A 16,336-nucleotide genomic window follows, 5' to 3' on the forward strand; every position below is an offset into this window, starting at 1 on the left:
CACAGATTCCAGTTCTACTCGTCCATCCTGAGCAGACCCCTGAGCCCCATAAGGGATGAGGCAGCCCACCCAGAGAGCAGAGTATGAGACAAGAGGTACTGGGTGGCCCCAAGGAAGCAGAGCCCACCACTTGGTCTCCGTGGACATGCCAGGGGCTGGTGGCGAGCATTCCATGTTTACACAAGCTGTCTCTTTACTTGCTGGATTGAATTTGCAAACCTAAGGATGAATTTTGTGAGTGCATTCAATAATATCTTCTCGGGGACTTCCCTGGTGGTGCAGTGGTTAAGAATCTGCCTGCCGATGCAGGGGACACGGGTTCGAGCCCTGGTCCAGGAAGATCCCACATGCCGTGGAGCAACTAAGCCCATGAGCCACAACTACTGAGCCCGCAAGCCACAACTACTGAGCCTGCACGCGCCTAGACCCCAGGCCCCACAACAAGAGAAGCCACCGCAACGAGAAGCCCGCGCACCGCAACGAAGGGTAGCCCCCGCTCGCCACAACTAGAGAAAGCCTGTGTGCAGCAACGAAGACCCAACGCAGCCAAAAATAAATAAATAAATAAAACTAAAAAAAAAAATAATAATAATAATATCTTCTCGGTGGGGGGAGGTTTCTATGTTGAAAATTCTGCAAAATGGAATGAGGTAGATAATGAGACATCCTAGTATGTCCTTCTAAAACTCACATTTCTCTAATAAGATAGGCTACTTTTTTTTACAAATCATAATAATTATTCCATTCATTCTACAAATACTAAAAGTGAGGAATTCTGCTACTGAACAAGACAGACATTACCAAGGAGCTAAAAGAATAATCAGGTTGTTAGGTGGGTTGTCCACATGGCCATGAGGACAGTGGTCAGATTTGGATTTGGGGTGAAAAAAGGCCAAAGTCTTTTTTTATTATTTTATTGTTGATTTTTCAATTTTATAGTTGATTTACAATACTGTGTTAGTTTCAGGTGTACAGCAAAGTGATTCGGATATATATTCTTTTCCAGATTCTTTTCCATTAGAGGTTATTACAAGATATTGAGGGAATTCCCTGCCGATCCAGTGGTTAGGACTCTGCACTTTCACTGCCGAGGGCCCGGGTTCAATATCTGGTTGGCAAACTAAGATCCCACAAGCCCGCATGGTGCGGCCCCCTGCCAAAAAAAAAAAAGATATTGTATATAGTTCCCTATGCTATACAATAAATCCTTTTTATTTATTTTATATATAGTATTGTTTATCTGTTGGTCCCATACTCCTCCTCCTTTCCCCTTTGGTAACCATAATTTTGTTTTCTTTATCTGTGAGTCTTTTTCTGTTTTGTAAATAAGTTCATTTGTATTATTTTTTAGTTTCCACATATAAGTGATATCATAATATTTGTCTTCTCTGACGTACTTCACTTAGTATGATAATCCTAGGTCCATCCATGTTGCTGCAAATGGCAATATTTCATTCTTCTTTATGGCTGAGTAATATTCCATTGTGTGTGTGTGTGTGTGTGTGTGTGTGTGCGCGCACGCACGTGTGCATATATATATGGACACTTAGGTTGATGGACACTTAGGTTGCTTCTTGGCTGTTGTCTGTTGTCTGCTATTAGATATTGGCTATTAGCAGCTATTGTCTGCTAATAGCTATTGGCCATTGTCTGCTAAGAACACTGGGGTGCATGCATCTTTTCGTATTACAGTTTTTGTCTTTTTTGGATGTATGCCCAGGAGTAGGAATGCTGGATCATACGGTAACTAATATGGTAACTTTTTAAAAATTTTTAAGGGACCTCCATACTCTTCTCCTTAGTGGCTGCACCAATTTACATTCCCACCAACAGTGTAGGAGGGTTTTCTCCACACCCTGTCCAGCGTTTATTATTTGTAGACTTTTTGATGATGGCCATTCTGACCAGTGTGAGGTGATAACTCATTGTAGTTTTGGTTTACATTTCTCTAATAACTAGTGATGTTGAGCATCTTTTCATGTGCCTGTTGGCCATCTGTGTGTCTTCTTTGGAGAAATGTCTATTTAGGTCTTCTGCCCATTTTTAAATTAGCTTGTTGGGTTTTTTTGATATTGAATTGTATGGGCTGTTTGTATATTTTGGAAATTAAGCCCTTGTCGGTAGCATCATTTGCAAATATTTTCTCCCAGCCCATAGGTTGTCTTTTCATTTTGCTTATGGTTTCCTTTGCTATGCAAAAGCTTATAGGTTTGATTAGGTACCATTTGTTTAGTTTTGCTTTTATTTCTTTTGCCTTGGGAAACTGACCTGAGAAAATAGTGCTACAATTTATGTCAGAGAATGTTTTGCTAATGTTCTCTTCTAGGAGTTTTATGGTGTCATGTCTTAAGTCAAAAATGCCAAAGTCTTCAGTGACTTTGGGAGCAGGGAGAATTGAGGAAATCAGTGAGTGAAAGGCATGAGCCTCAAAAGAGGCAAGAGTTATTGCAAGAGAAAGGAGATTAATTGTCTGGAAGCAGCAGTGAGAAATGAGATCACCAACACATGGGTTGTAAGAGTGTGTGCAAACTCCTCTTCAGAGGGAGGCTGAGGAGGTGGTATCCTCAAGGAATAGCCCAGGTGTCACTTAAAGTCAGAAGTCAAATGAAAGTTGTGTGTTTGTTTACTTGTTTGTTTGTTTCTTCACTTGTTTAAGATAGTGTGGGACAGTGGTATCACCAAAGAGCTACCGGCCATCAAAGGCCTCCTTTGGAAGAGAATTTTCGCATCTTCTAGAAGGGCACTTCCCCTGGTCCAGATCAAAAGAGACTATCTTTTTATATAAGCCGCCTTGTTCCCTCCTGCCCTGAATCCTCAAATTATGAAAACGTTGATAGTTACAGTCTCAGAACTACCCAAGCTTGTTTATGCCCCTCCTGAGCCCCTCATGCTCATCCCCAACCGAATCTTGAGATTGGGTTTTGTTTCTCTTCCTTAAAACTCGATTCAAGGAAATACCATGAAATGTAAATAATCAGTGCTATTTTCTGACAACCACCCTTCCATAATTCCCTAGATTTATGACTCATTCTGCTTGTTTTCCAGCTGTATGTCGGTTCCCATGTCAGAATGGAGGTATCTGCCAACGCCCAAATGCTTGTTCCTGTCCAGACGGCTGGATGGGGCGTCTCTGTGAAGAGCGTGAGTCTGCCCTCAAATCTTACTTTGAGTCCCAGTGGTTGGTCTAGAAGTTGCCAACTCAGGGGAGTTACCAGGAGCTGGCTTTACTAGTGGCAGAAATTCACGGGCTTAAATCCCATAGCAGACCAGACAGAGGGCCAAGGGCTGACTTACATATGTCATTTAGTTGCAGAACATCTAGAATATCAGTGATCTTGAAAAATACAGTTATCGAGATCCATCCAAAGCCGTCTTCATCTGCCTCCTGGCACAGATTTCCAAGAATCTTCTTGGGAAGGAGCTTATAATAGAGGGTTCCACAACCTTGGTCTTCCTTTATCTCACTTCTGTTTGTGCTCTGTGCCACTCATTGCTACAGCTGGTATAGATTCATGGCATTACATAACATTGTACTTTTCAGGTAAGATTTGGAGCCCACCATTAATTAAGTGTAGCTCTTCCCCATTAAGAAAGTAAGGAAAGTTGGTACTCTCATATCTATGCAGTGCTTGATAAATTAACATAGAATTTCCATCCTCATGGAAATGCATTTAAATTTGAATTTCCAAAAGCATGTAAATGAATAGTTTTAATTTCTTTTAATGTCTAAACTACACTCTGTTTCAATATCTTAAAAGATATATATGTATGGATAAAATGATTTCATGTTTCACTGGGAATGTGTAAATCGCATTGAGTCACTGACATGATGGCCATTGGTCTATATCAGTTCTTTTTAAGGCCATTTTATAAGAGATTCTAAAGTGTAACTATTTCAACTCATCTAGAAAGGAAACTATAGGATGGAAATCAATTTAGGCTGCTAACAGCTCACCAAAGCAAGTGTTCTCACAGTGATTCAGAAAGAAGAGAATTGCATCTTTCCATCTCCTTCTCTCCAATCCTGCCTTCCCACCTAGGGCTCCCACACATGGCCTGCTATAATGCTAAGGATCCAGAGACTCGGGGAGCATCTACCCTGGGGTAACAACAGGCTGGGCTTAGTTCACTGAGCATGCGCTGGTAATGCCGTAGAGCAGGCCTTCCCAAGCTTTACTGTGCATACAAAACACCTGGGAGAAGTTCAATGCAGATTCTGATTTGGTAGATCTGGGTTGGGACCTGAGATTCTGCGTTTCTAGCCAAGTCCTACGTAATACCAACGTTTTGGGTTTGAGAACCGTGCTTTGAGTACCAAGCCAGTAGACAGTCTCACTCCTTTGAAACAGACTACACCTCTTCACAGAGCTCAGTAATTTCTAGTAGGAGAAGTGATTGCCATGGAGGGTGTAGGGGAGGCCTCATTCAGTCACCGTCGGGCCTCAGCTCCAAGAAAATAAAGACTGAGCTGTCCCATCACTACTAATGTGTTGCCAACACCAGCCCACGGAAGAGCTTATCTGACTCCCATTCTCACATTTAATTAAAGGCAAGAAGAGAATCTCGAGGTAGCCAAACCCTCTTAGAGCATTTTATGTAATTTGTAATGGAAATTTGAAACGATAACAAATGGAGAACATTCTGCTTAGTTTGTGAAGAGAAAGCAAAGCACTTAGCAGGCATCGATTACGGTGTGTCCTCTCGGAAAGAGTGCATTTGGCACTAGAGTCATTACATCAGGTAGAGGGTCCAGACTGACTTTCTGGATTGTGTCTTCCCAGTGATACTGATTAATAAACAGAGCACATACGGAAGATTAGCTAGTGGCTCATCCAAGGTTTTACTCCTCCTGGAAAATGTTTTTTGAACACTTGAACATATCTGAGTGTGTGTGTTTTGATCAAATCCTTTTTGATCTCCTTTCTAGCAATCTGCATTCTTCCCTGTCTGAACGGCGGTCGCTGTGTGGCACCTTATCAGTGCGACTGTCCATCTGGCTGGACAGGGTCCCGCTGTCACACAGGTAGGCCTCCTCTCATGGTTTGTTTTCTTGGTGACTTGACTCCGTGAAGCCCTAGAGGACACTGATGAGTGTGACTTAGATTCAGAGGTGGCAGCGAAACAAAAGGGTATCAGAATTTCTCAAGAATTCCTCAAGGGACTTCCGTGGCGGTCCAGTGGTTAAGATTCCACGCTTCCAATGCAGGGATCTTGGTTCAATCCCTGGTCGGGGAACTAAGATCCCGCATGCCGCATGGGATCTTGGTTGAAAAGATCCAAAAAAAAAAAAAAAAAAAAAAATATATATATATATATATATATATATATATATATATATATCATTCCTCAAGGTGGTCCCTTGAATGGCGGTCTCAATGCTGAACCTATGGCTGCCTCAGAGACACCTCTCGGGGTCGTGTGACAAAAAAGAGCATCTGAGTCGACTCAGTTGTCGGCCTTCTTCATGTCATTTGCTCTATTTTGCAGAATGTAGAGGAAACATAATGCGGAAGTTTGGAAGAATATTTATTTTAATCTCTATGAAGCTAAATCACTAAATTCGCAGTACCTATCTAGAAAGAACAAGGCTCTAAATAAATACAATTTAAGTTAAAGTGAAAAAACTCAACAAGAGATGGTTCCTTATCATGGAAGACAGTAACAAACTGTTGTTGATTTGTTGGTGACAAACATGTCCCCTTAGTAACCCTTGTCTATCTCAAATACGGGCATTTATCCCACTGTACTTGGATATCTGTTTAATTGCTCGGTAATTGATCTTTCCCTGCCCTCACTAGATTATATGCCACCTGAGGGCAGGGATATTCCTTTGTGATCTTTATATCTTCAGTACCTAGCATAGTGCCTGCATATGATAGGATCTTCAGTAATTGTCTAATAAATCAATCAGTTTAAAATGATAGATTTTTTTACCTTTTTAATGTCCTAATTTTCAGGCAACTATTAAAAGCAAAGAACTTGCTATATTTATTTAACACTCCACTATTCCTCCTGTAAATAATATGTATACCACCTCCTAGTGAGGTTAATTGTGAAGTAGAAGAGGCTAGCTGACACCAGAGCTTGTCATGAGCTCTGAGGCTGGGGTGACCATATAATTTAGCCTCCAGACTGGGACGTTTTTGAGAATGAAAGGGGCACTATTAATAAGTAAGCCAGGGAAATGGTAGTGAAAGGCAAAATCAGATGTGCGTCCACCCCACATAAAGCCAAAAGTGAGGCATCCGTGAGTGTAGAAAAGGAAGAATGTGACACCGGAGGCTAAATTTGAAGCTTTTATTTGAAACTCTTACAGCAATCTATTTGGTATTTCTTTATTACAAATCAACCTTGGTATTTATCTCTATTTCTCATGCATACAAAATTGAACCTACCTGCAAACCAGCCTTGCCCTTTCCCAGGCATCTTCTCTCTGCAGGTGGTGGCGTCATGCTTCCAGATGGAGACATCCTCCACTCTCCCTCCCCTTCATCTGAGATTACCAGTGTCGGCACTCCTTCTGTTCCTTCCTGCACAGTATCTCTTGCATCTTACTCTATCCCCACTCTCACCAGCTAGTAAAAGACCTCTCCTTTGGATCACCGCCAGAGTCTGCTACTTGACCTTCCCATCTCCTTTTCCAAAACAACACCATTACAGACTACCTTGGGCATGAATTGCCCTTTTTAAGAACCTAAGATGGTTGCCTGTTGTCTTCACATCCAGCCCAAATTCTTCTGACTCTCAGACTGGCGTCAGCACACCTGATACACCTTACTTCCCATCCTGCTAGTCACATCCTGTCCCCTGCAGGTGTGGCTTCCTCTACCTATTGGAACTTGACCCAACCTCCAAAGCCCTGCCTAAGTTTCCTCTTGTCCCTAAACTTGCTCTCTACCACGATAATCTATCTTCTAACATCCCATGTCTATAGATATTACACAATTAGCTAGAACCATGCCATTTAAAGCTCAGTTGATCTGATTTATTTGTATTTCTTTTAGCTCCTTAGCTCCCTAACTGACATTAAGCACCTTAATGACATGAGCCGTATAGTCTTTTTTTCCAATCTTGCTGCAGCTACCTCAGCCCATATCCCACTTATACCCACTAAGTATTGATATTAAATATACAAAAGTATATAAAACAGGAGCTCCTGCCCTCCAGAATCCAATGTAGAAAATAAGAAGGGATACAGAGTGGCCTATAAGTAGGTGACTAGAGGCTAACTGAATTCTCTAAAAGGACAACAGCGAAGATGGGTAAACTACCCAAGTGCAGACATTCAGATAAGGCTTTCCAAGCACAGAATCAAAGGAAGAGGAGTCACCAGGAGGAGCTCGTTCTAGCCAAAGGCGTAGAAGTGCAGCACAAATGTGATCAGCAAAATAGAGCTGAAGCCACCGAGGCAGTGGAGGGGTGTGGCTGGAAATGAAGCTGTAAAGATGGGCAGAGCCAGATTAGGAAGCGTGTCGCATGCCAAGTTCAAGATGCTGGATTATGTCTTCTGAGCCACAGAAGCCACTAAAGGGTCTTAAGCAGGAAAATCATGTGATCAGATTTTCTTTTTGAAAAATGATTTTGGCAGCAGTATGGAGAAGGGCAGAAAGCAAGACTTAAATTAGGGAGACTTGTTAGGGAGTTATCAAAGCAGAATTGGCAAGCCGTTATGAAGTCTAGAGAAATGAGGACGACCAAAAAGAATGGATTGGAGAGACGTTAGGGAGATGAGTCAACACTACTTGGTTATAGATGTATTGTAGGAGGAAAGGTCTGAAGGGAGTCAAGACTGATATTTCCAGTTTGGGCCCCTGAGTGGAAGGCGGTGCCACTTCTACCCTTGAGATAGAGAACCCAAGAGGAACAGGTTTGAAGGTACAGAAAAGGAGTTAAGTAAGTAAGGACATGCTGAGTTTGAGAGGCCAGTGGGACATAAAAGGGAGAGGTCTGACAGGCAATTGGATGATGGTTTAGGTTCCCAGAAGACTCATCTACATTGAAGATAGAAATATGTCAGTCATCATTGGAAAACATTCATGGGGGAGAAAAAAATAAGTCTTTGCAGAAGACACGTAGTGTGAGAAGGTGGCCCAGAATAGAACGTTGGGGCACCCATGTTATAGGGAAGGAGGAAAGTGTTAGGCTTTTAGACAGAGAAGTGAAAATAATAAAAAAAATTTGTTAGTACAGTCAGGTACCACTAAATCGTCATGCTCTTGAAAAAGAGTAATTTTTTAATATACATTAGCAAGCAGATATGGAGAATTAGTTGTGGATGATTGGGTTTTATTTTTGCTATTTTTAATCCTGCTTTATTTCATAATTTCCTTTTTGTTATATTGCAAATACGCTCATTCTGTTAGCTTGCTCGTCAAGAAAGCTAAGGGCAAAGATTGGTGTTTTCCCTCTTGTCCTCTCTCTGTGCTTATCCAGTGCCTGGATTGCTGACGTTTTCCCCATATTTTATGAATGAGTGATTAGAGAAGTGACATTTCTTTATCTCTCACCGAAGATGAGTTTTTCCTCTGGGGAAGCCTGCCCTTTCCAAGCTATAATGAGGCTGAAATCATGAGACTTAAATGTGTCTCGTTTCCAGCTTCCTCCCAACAGACATTTTATTTTTTCTTTGATAAGTTAAACTGACTGGTCTTCATCAGTTTTTAGTGTCCTTAGGTTTTTTAACAGATAGATTCATGCAGATGAAGTGTTTGACTCTGAGACTAAGGACTTGTGAGAAAGTTGTCTGCGTAGTAAATCTCTGGGTGTTCACTCAGGGTTTCACCTGTGGCTAATTTTTAACTCTACCCCAGGTTCTGTAATTCCAATGGTAAAAGCCATGAAATACGTTTCCTAGCAAACACAAAGGGCTTTTGAATCATCTGTCATGTTAGACAATCTGCGTGACTCATCTGTTGTCGTAAGAGTTGATGTCTGATATAATGACTTCATTGGTCATAGAGTTCAGTGCTGGCTCCCTCCAGAGACTTACAGTCTCATCGAGTATTTGAATAATTTACAGTTCAAAACAGGATGTGTCAAATTGGTTGAACAAATAAAAAGATTAAAGAGAAAAATCAGTCGACTGAGTTATCAGCAAATAACTCAGTATGTAGGTATGTAGGTAGAACTTAACCTGGGGCTTAAATATGAAAATGGACTCGGTTGGAAGGAAAAAGGGAGGTGGTACCACATAATGACATGAGGTTGAGCAAAGTAGCAGGATGCAGTCCATGAGGAATGGTGGCGGCTGGAGCAAAAAGAGTCAAATCTTATTCTGCCTGCCTTCATGGGCATCTTCAGAATTGCTCAGTATTCATTAAATAAATACATGAATTTCTCATCCCAGCTGTTTGCCAGTCTCCCTGCTTAAATGGTGGAAAATGCGTAAGACCAAACCGGTGCCATTGTCTCTCGGCTTGGACAGGACATGACTGTTCCAGGTAAGACAACCAAAAACTACTATTTATCTGTAACTTAATTAAGGAGACTGAAATTCAAGTTAGTTAAGTTGTCTCAAGAGCCAGAAGGTACCTCTAGTTTGAATGTAAGCATTTTGTATCCAAAACTATCCATTTTGAGATATTCCCTAAATTTGAACTAAAACCAAACGAAGAAGTATTAGTTAAGGATTGACAAATAAAACAATGATTTCTCAAAAACACATATGTGTTACAGCACATATACTAAAATTGGAACAACACAGATTAGCATAGCCCCTGCATAAGGAGGACTTGCAAATTTGTGAAGTGTTCCATATTCCCCCCCCAAAAAAGGAAAAAGCGTTAATTAAACAAATAAATTAACTGCCTTCTTGAACAGAAGATTTCACCCTTCATATGCAAGGATGCAAATAAATAACAAACTCAATATGCTTTATTGATGTTCATTTCTATTCCTGTTTATAATAAAAATAGAATTGAAATTGATGATAAGGAATGTTTATTTTTAAAGTCAAAATTTTTGTTTCATATTTTTTATGGTATATATAGTCAGTATTTAATGGACTACAAGAAAATTTATGTAAAAATATGTTCTAGCAATTGGTTTTTCATTGCTAACCAGATAAATATAGTTGAGAAAAGATTATCACAAAAATAAATCAAAGGAGAAATAGTTTGAAATAATTTTTAAAAAATAATAATCTAAACTTTTTTATTGAGGTGTAATGGACATACAACATTATATTCGTTTAGTATATTAGTACAACATAGTGATTCAATATTTGTATGTATATATTGCACAGTGATCACCGCAATAAGTCTAGTTAACTATGTAAGTCCATGTACATAGTTATAAAATTTTTTTCTTGTGATGGGAACCTTTAAGATCTACTGTCTTAGCAACATCAAATGTGCTATACAGCATTATTAATTATAATTGCCATGTTATACATTACATCCCCATGACATTTATTTTATAACTGGAAGCTTGTACCTTTTGACTCCTTTCACCCATTTTGCTCACCCGCTACCCCCACCGCTACCTCTGGCGACCACCCACCTGTTCTGTGTATCTATAAGTTTGGTTTGGGTTTTGGTTTTAAATTCTACATACAAGCGAGATCATACGGTATTTGTCTTTCTTTGACTCATTTCACTTAGTATAATGCCCTCGAGGTCCATCCATGTTGTCAGAGTTGGCAAGATTTCATTCTTTTTATGGCTTAATAATATTCCATTGTGGTGTGTAGGTGTGTGTGTGTGTACACACACACATATTTTCTTTATCCATTTATCCATTGATGGACACTTAGGTTGTTTCCATGTCTTGACTATTGTAAATAATGCTGAAATGAACACGGGGGTGCAGATATCTTTTAGAGTTAGTGTTTTTGTTTTCTTAAGTTAAATACCCAGAAGTGGAATTACAGGATCATATGGTAGTTTTATTTTAAATTTTTTGAGGAACCTCCATACTGTTTTCTACAGTGGCTGTACCAATTTACATTCCCACCAGTAGTGCACAAGGGTTTCCTTTTCTCTACATCCTCAACAATGCTTGTTATTTTTTGTCTTTTTGATAATAGCCATTCTAATAGGTGTGAGATGACGTCTAACTGTAGTTTTAATTTGCGTTTCCCGATGATTGGGGATGTTGAGCGTCTTTTCATGTACCTACCTGTTGGCCTTCTGTGTGTCTTCTATGGAAAAATGTCTGTTTGGGTCCTCTGCCCATTCTTTAATCAGATGGAGATTTTTTTGCTCTTGAGTTGTATGACTTCTTTATATTTTTTGGATGTTAACCCCTTACAAGACATATGGTTGGCAAATATTTTCTCCCGTTCAGTAGATTGACTTTTCATTTTGCTGATGCTTTTCTGTGCTTTGCAAAATCTTTTTAGTTGGATGTAGTCCCACTTGTTTATTTTTGCTTCTGTTGCCTTTCTTTTTGGTGTCAAATCCAGAAAAAATCATGCCAAGGCTGATGTCAAGGAGCCTACCACCTATGTTTTCTTCTAGGAGTTTTAAGGTTTCAAGTCTTACATTCAAATATTTAATTCATTTTGAGTTGACTTTTGTGTATGGTGTAAGATAATGGTCTACTTTCATCCTTTTGCACGTGGCTGTCCAGTTTTCCCAGTACCATTTATCGAAGAGACTGTCTTTTCCCCGTTGTATATTCTTGGCTCTTTTGTTGTAAGTTAACTGACCATACACGTGTGGATTTATTTGTGGGTTCTCTATTCTGTTTCATTGATCTATGCATCTGTTTTTATGCCAGTAACATACCATTCTGATTACATATTGCATCATACCATTGACAAAATATTTTCAATATTAAAACATTGTCCTCACAAATATTGCAATGTTGGAAGGTCACCAGCTCTATTTTAAAACTTTTAATATACATCATTGTATTACATCACTTAGATTTGTATTTTGTATATTTACTTCCATCTTATAGGAATCATTAAAAACAAATGGATATTTCCATATTGATTTTTAAAAGTTAACTGAAAAGAGCTTTTATTTTTCCATGTCCTTTTATTTCATTTCGATTGGAATATCAAAGTCAACTTGCAAAGACAAAAATCTATCTAAATACAAACTTAATTAACAAAAAAATCTGTCTCATGCCCATGAATTTCTTCATATCACCTCAAAGATATGCCATCTCTGCAGAGAAAAAAAAAACCTGAACCCAAAAGGACAAATTTGGATTGTACAAGTATATTTAGAAGTTTCCAAGATAAAGATGATCATTTTAACTGAGAGCAGAGTCGAAAGAGCTTGAAGTCAAACTGGAGAGAATTGCTGGGAAAAAAGAGAGCAAAGAATAGAAGAGAGAGAGAGAGAGAGAAAATAAAAGGAGTAAGAATGACAGTGACTCAAGAAGGAACAGGAAGTATTTGTAACATTCTTATAATTTTAGACTTTATGTTTCAACTACTTCATTTTACAGATAAGAAAAGGAAACTCAGAGTTTGCGTGATTCCCTAATATCAAAATACAGTTGACCCTTGAACAACATGGATTTGTTTACCTGAATGCAGACTTTTTGCAATAAATCCACAGTACAGTGCACACGATCTGGTTGACTCTGTGGATACAGAGCCACAACAGCAGAGGACTGACCAAATGTAAAGTTGTACACCAATTTTTGACTGCTGACAGGGTCAGCGCCCCTAACCCCGACATTGTTCAAGGGTCAAAGGAGCTTTTTCTTGACCAGGGGAAGGGTAGTTATCAGCTTATGTTAAAATACTGTCTATTAATAAAGATAACACAATCTTCTAGATTTTTTTACGCAAAAGGTTGATAAAGGAATCCAAAAAAATGATGGCAAATTCACCTCAGAAGCATTTCCCACATTCAAGGAAAGGTCAACCCAGAGGCCTCAGTAGCCCCCCTGCCCCTCCTTATGCTGTGATGGGTTTTTCTAGGAGACCTGAATTAGCTAGGACTCTCTTACTGCAACTCTAACTGGCTTAAGCAAAGAAAGGAATCTGTTATCACAATAATGGGATCGTGTGTGGAACCCAAAGACGTGGGTTGGCTCAGCATCAGGACGACCAGACTGAGTTCTTGAAAGCCATCTGAAGTCTCTCACCTCCCGTCTCACCTCCTCTCTCCAGCATCTTCTCCATGACTCTCTTGCTGCAGAGTGCTTTCCTCTGCTGTTCAGTTCGCATGGAAGGACAGAACTGCTTATAGAGCCAACATTTTACCTGTCACACTCCAGCATCTACAGAAATAGTGTGCTGACCCAGTTTAAAAATCCAGGAGAAGAAGTCACGAGTCCACATTGATTCAAGGGCCCACCATAGATCGATCAGTCAATGGTGATCCTAGGTTAGGTCATGTTATACTAACGTGAAAAGTCATTTTGCTAAAACTTATACCATGCCTTTGGGTAAAGGGCAGAAGAGATTGGCAATTCACTGAAGAAAGAAAAGTGGAGTATAATTCCCTGAAATGGGATGGGGAGAAAGCTTTTCTGAGAAATCAAAATAATAAATGTTTACAAATAATATTTATTTCCTTCTCTCCCACAAGATTGAGTGCCTTAAAGATTGTCTCCCTCATACTTAGTATAGGAACAAAAATTGATGCTCAATTAGTGCCGGTTGACAGCAGTTTCTGGGCATCTGTGACAACTGGTGGAGAAACACCCTGTGGCATTCATTAAATCCCTCAACCTGCATCCTTCTCTGATGATTAATAAGACTGACCCAGTATTCTTCCTAGATAGCTCAATCCTTAAGGAAGAGACTGTTTCCTCTGATCTCTGTATGCAGAAAATGAATCCTAAACAGATGCCATAAATAAAAACCATAGATGGGGGCTTCCTTGGTCGCGCAGTGGTTAAGAATCCACCGGCCAATTCAGGGGACACGGGTTCGAGCCCTGGTCCGGGAAGATCCCACATGCTGCGGAGCAACTAAGCCCATGCGCCGCAACTACTAAGCCTGCGCTCTAGAGCCCACGAGCCACAACTACTGAGCCCGCGTGCCACAACTACTGAAGCCCGCACACCACAACAACTGAAGCCCGCGCACCTAGAGCCCATGTTCTGCAACAAGAGAAGCCACCACAACGAGAAGCCTGCGCACCACAACAAAGAGTAGACCCCGCTCGCCACAACTAGAGAAAGCCCACACACAGCAATGAAGACCCAACGCAACCAAAAATAAGTTTAAAATTTTATTTAAAAAAATAATAATAACACCCACAGACGGTTCACGCTGTAAGAGACCTTCAGATTCACCAAGTCCAAACCCCTCATTGTACAGATGAGCAGATTATCAAACAGGAAACTAGTGACAGAGCCAGGACTAAAACTCCAGTGTGCTGATTCTCACATCTTTTCATATGTTAGCGCTTTTCCTCCCCGTGTCCCTTTGTTTTCTCAAGGAATGGCCCCCATCCATCCAAACAACATCACAGATGATGCCCAGGTATCTGAGACTTTCATTTGCGTTTTAATCAGCCCCCAAATAGCTGTTCCCCCTTCAATTCAGTCTTTTCTGTTGAATCTCTTTTTTTTGTTGTTATTCCAGGAAAAGGAGGACTGGCTTTTAACCACTGCACAACCAACCAGCTCTCCTAAAATGCAGGATCATCTCTTCCTGGCAGTCCTGGACATCCCAGAACTTACACAAAGACATTCCAACACGGTGCTGGGTCTTGTCTTGTTTTAATCAACTTGTTACTTTTGGTTTACCTTTTTATTTTGTGTTATATTTTGTTATTTCTTGTGACATACTTTCTTTTTTTAAACGTGCCTGTATTTTCTATATAAAAATATATTAAATAGATGCTGCTCCACTCTCACAAAATGTACATATTCTCCTGTCTATGGGGAAAGTTCCTGATACACATTTTTATTCAGTTACTTAAAATGATTTTTCAATTAAAATATATTTTGCTACTAAATAATGTTTTGCTGGATAGTGCCATTTTGTGAGGTGGCCCGGGAATAATGAAGAGGATTCATGATCTATGCCACTAGCATATTATGGGATTCCACGCAGTGTACTGAGAAATTACAATAAAGGAGACCCCTTCGTGCTATTTCCATTTTCTCTACCATTATGTGTAACCGTAAAGGTTTCCTTTTATTTAATCGGAAAGTAACTATTGGACCTACTACCCTCCACACAAAATGCTGTCCTGGTGCTGAGGGCAGCCTGGCTAATTCCTTCACCAACATTTGGAAAGCTATAGGCATCAACTTAGTGGATGGGGGAAAAAAGCATAATGACCATGGTTCACAAGATAAAGTGCTCCCCTTCCTTCTCACAGCTGGAATAAGAAATGCAAGTACTGGAAGATCACTGCTTTGGGAGAAAGGAGATTGGAATAAAAGAACAGGGAAAGGGAAGGAAAAAGGCAAATGAGGAAAATTCCCAGACCTATGCTCCTGGCTCCACCTGCAAAGAAAGAATTGAGTTTGCCCAAGGCAGAGCTGAGCTGCTTCTCAGACTCTGCTGCTTCCCCTAACTCCATCACTATCCTTCTACCAGGATAAAGACCTCCTCAGGCTTCTGGGGGGGAAAAAAAGCCAGAATACTAGATTTTGTTTCAAGTAGGAAAATCCCAATCAACTCACCTCCATCCTCTGGGAGAACTGCTTCGACATAGGGCACGGGGGCACACTATAGCACTCTGAAGAAACACAGGAACAATGAAAAAGATCTTGATTATCCGAGTCGTTCTCTTCACCGCCTTCACTTCCCTCAGCCATTGAGTCCGCTTCCTTCTTTCTTCTGGCATTCACTCTTTTGACCAATCTTCCATGCTTATGAGTATTCCTTTTATTTAACTTATACCCCATCAACTTCCAAATTATATTGATTTTTGTCATTTATAATCATAAAACTATAAAATAAAGCTCAAAATCTAAATAATAAAAAGAAAGATGGTGCCAGAAATTTTTAGCTAGGAAAAGCTACTGCAGTTGAAAACAAAACACAGTTCTGAAAGTGTACCTACTACGTAGAATTTGTATTGGGTTACTCTGAATAGATTAAAAGATCTATACTGCACAGTAAGTCAAATTAGTTGCATTATGCAGACAGAATAAGGAAGTAAAGCACCATACGAGTGAGGTTTGCAAATGATATGAGGTTCTACATATCTAGAAATGTGATTCACAGGGAAATAATACTAAAAGTAGTTGAAGAATTTTTTTTAATTTTATTGAAGTATAGTTGATTTACAATCTTGTGCAAATTTCTGCTGCACAGCAAAGTGATTCAGTTTTATATATATATACATATATATGTATATATTTTTTCATATTCTTTTCCATTATGGGTTATTACAGGATATTGAATATAGTTTCCTGTGCTATACAGTAGGACCTTGTCGTTTATCCATTCTATATATAATAG

General features: G+C 39.8%; 1 protein-coding gene and 1 pseudogene across 2 annotated transcripts in view; both read left to right on the forward strand.

The window, feature by feature from the left end:
• The window catches only part of SVEP1 (sushi, von Willebrand factor type A, EGF and pentraxin domain containing 1), a 185,013-nt gene extending 170,134 nt beyond the window's left edge, over positions 1–14,879 (forward strand). For both annotated transcript variants that reach the window (XM_060014343.1, XM_060014344.1), the window contains exons 45-48: positions 3,046–3,141; positions 4,928–5,023; positions 9,347–9,440; positions 14,501–14,879. In XM_060014343.1, the coding sequence (XP_059870326.1) occupies positions 3,046–3,141; positions 4,928–5,023; positions 9,347–9,440; positions 14,501–14,522 (308 nt within the window). In that variant the 3' untranslated portion in view covers positions 14,523–14,879. The remainder of the gene's footprint in view (positions 1–3,045; positions 3,142–4,927; positions 5,024–9,346; positions 9,441–14,500) is intronic.
• On the forward strand, positions 9,667–9,761 carry LOC132427743 (U6 spliceosomal RNA; annotated as a pseudogene).
• Positions 14,880–16,336: the final 1,457 nt, after the last annotated feature.

The sequence above is a fragment of the Delphinus delphis genome, chromosome 6 (genome assembly GCF_949987515.2).
Source record: "Delphinus delphis chromosome 6, mDelDel1.2, whole genome shotgun sequence".
Classification (NCBI taxonomy): Eukaryota; Metazoa; Chordata; class Mammalia; order Artiodactyla; family Delphinidae; genus Delphinus; species Delphinus delphis.